Here is a 2,544-nt window from a genome sequence, read left to right on the forward strand (position 1 = left end):
ACTCTAGAAGTGAATACAGAAACAGAGGCTCTGAACATAGAGTTAGAAGCACATCAAGAAATGCTAGAATTGAATGTTACAATTGTAATGCCTGGGGGCATAAACCACAAGAGTGTTATTATAAAACTATTTGTAGAAATTGTAAATATTAGGATCATCGTGAATATCACTGTAGAAACCCACCTTTCTGTTTGTGTCATCAGAGGATACGACACAGAACACAGGATTGTAGAACAAAACCAAATTTTCGTATTCACCCAGAAACAAGGAAAACCTCCAAACACAAAATAAAACAACACTACCGAGCTACCCATAGAAATACATATAGTATTGTATTAGGGACATGAGTGATAGAGGGGTGAAAGAAAACACCTACATTAAAGATAATTATAAACTGACTATAACAATTGGAAGGACTTCTGTAAGACCTCTCATTGCGAGTAGAGTGTTCAATGAACCTATTCAAATATTTATTGATACAGGATCTGTAGTTAATGTTATAATTGAAATCAGGAGTGAAAATCTTGAAGCCAATCCATTACTTATTGTAAGGAGTAATTGGAAGTCAGTTAAAAACATTAGGTAAGGTTGAATTAGAGGTAATCTTAAATAAAATGAGCATTTGCACATTCCAGTGATATTTGTAGAAGATTCTATTTTCCCAGGAGATTTATTAATAGGATTTGCAACTATAAGGAAAGAACATGATCATATGTCCTGCTGAGTTAGGGATCTTAGTGAAATCACAGTTAATCCCATTTTTAAATCAACCAGACTTAGATCCGTAACAGTAATCAGAGAATCTCTGAAAATAGATAGGAAATATAACACTGATAGTTTAGGTAGCGGGACAGAGCGGCCCAGACCAACAGAAAATAGTCTCATATAGTGAACCTAACTTAGATGTTCAAGAAAACCCATAAATTACATACAACTGCATACAAACATAAAGAAACATAAGAACTGGTACCAGTTAAACAAAAGAAAGACAGCAATTGCCGGACGTCCGGGACATGATACTTAATAGCTAACCCAAAGTTACACATTATACAAATCAATACACATAATAGATAAACAAGATGCAAAGTACAGATCAAGGCAAGCATTAATAACAACATAAACAATACACACATACAGTTAGGAAGACAAAGAACCCCTTGAAAGGTATAGTTTGTACAGTGGGTTCTGGGGGAGGCTTAAGCCTATCCACGGGTAACACTTCGCTCAGTCCCTGGGAAGGCTCAGAGACCCTGGACTTATTAGGATGCAACTTTTCAGTCACCAAAAAGGGACCTGCAGATCTACAATTGAGGATTGGCGGTCAGGCATGCTTTTATGTACATGATCACCAATACTGGTGTTAACAGGCTCAGCCCTTAGATGCTGGTGTTTCAACATATTGACTTTGGAGACATCAAGTTGATCTCTTAAAAACTATAAATATTATGGAATGCGTGACACTGGAGTTGACTATAGTCCTCAATATTGTAGAGGGGACGAGCAGGACTATTAAGCACACCATAAGGGAGTCGTTTTTCCACTCCATAAATAACATAATGAGGCGTCTTGCCCGTAGAGACATTAAAGTGCTGTTAATATAAGCACTGATATGTGGAAGCCAATCCTCCCAAGATTCATGAAAGCTACTAGCAACATGTCTGACTATATCCAAAATCTTCCTATTCGTCCTCTCCACGAGACCATTGGACGCAGGATGGTAAGCAGTCACGAATGTTTGCGTGATGCCGTAACACTCACAAATGTTTGCTAAAACCTCATTCCTAAATCCCGACCCATTGTCACTAAGGAGCACTGAAGTAGTACTGTATGGGCAAAAAACATAAAAAAACTAAAGCATGGGCTACTACTGGAGCAGACTTGCTACGTAAGGGAGCCAATATCACAAAACGACTAAAGTGGTCTACACACATAAGGACATACACAGAACCTTGAGAACTACGAGGCAGTTGTAAAAGCTCTACAGCCATAGTCTGGAAAGGGCGAGAAGGAGTAGAGTACTCTAAGATGGTAGTAGTGTGCGTAGAACTTTTGTTCTGGGCACACGAGCTACACTGGGCTACATGAGAGGTAATGTCTAGTCGCATTTTTGGCCAATAATAATTCTTACGTGCCACGACCTGGATTACCAGCCTGAGGGGCATCATGAGCAAGGGGCAGAACAACAGGAACTAGGGACTCAGGGATCACAGCTGTGCCACACCCTGCTCAAATACTTCCACATTACGAATAAAAACCTTGTCCTGCAAGGGAAATTGGGACAAGGGAACAGGTAAATCTGGTAAAGTGGTATCGTCACCAGACTCCAAAGCATAAATAACAGCAGACCGAACAGGGTCCTCACGCTGAGCTTTGACCAGATCCCTCAGAGAGAAGTTGTCAATTACTGTAACAGCAGCAACTGGAATTTTACGTGAAAGTGCATCAGCAACATTGTATGCACGCCCTGGAATATGCTTAAGTGTCGGGTTAATTCCTCAATCGTGAGAAACCATCTGGCTTATCGGCCCGAAAGGTTTTTGCCCT

At 40.0% G+C, this 2,544-nt stretch overlaps 1 protein-coding gene across 1 annotated transcript in view; it reads right to left on the minus strand.

Moving 5' to 3' along the window:
• Positions 1-2,162, minus strand: part of LOC143037723 (uncharacterized) — a 28,991-nt gene extending 26,829 nt beyond the window's left edge. Inside the window, exon 1 of the mRNA XM_076206267.1 lies at positions 2,129-2,162. Coding sequence (XP_076062382.1) covers positions 2,129-2,162 — 34 coding nt within the window. The remainder of the gene's footprint in view (positions 1-2,128) is intronic.
• Between the last annotated feature and the right edge of the window lie 382 nt (positions 2,163-2,544).

This window comes from Oratosquilla oratoria, chromosome 23, assembly GCF_046742065.1.
Source record: "Oratosquilla oratoria isolate Oo_2021 chromosome 23, ASM4674206v1, whole genome shotgun sequence".
Taxonomy (NCBI): Eukaryota; Metazoa; Arthropoda; class Malacostraca; order Stomatopoda; family Squillidae; genus Oratosquilla; species Oratosquilla oratoria.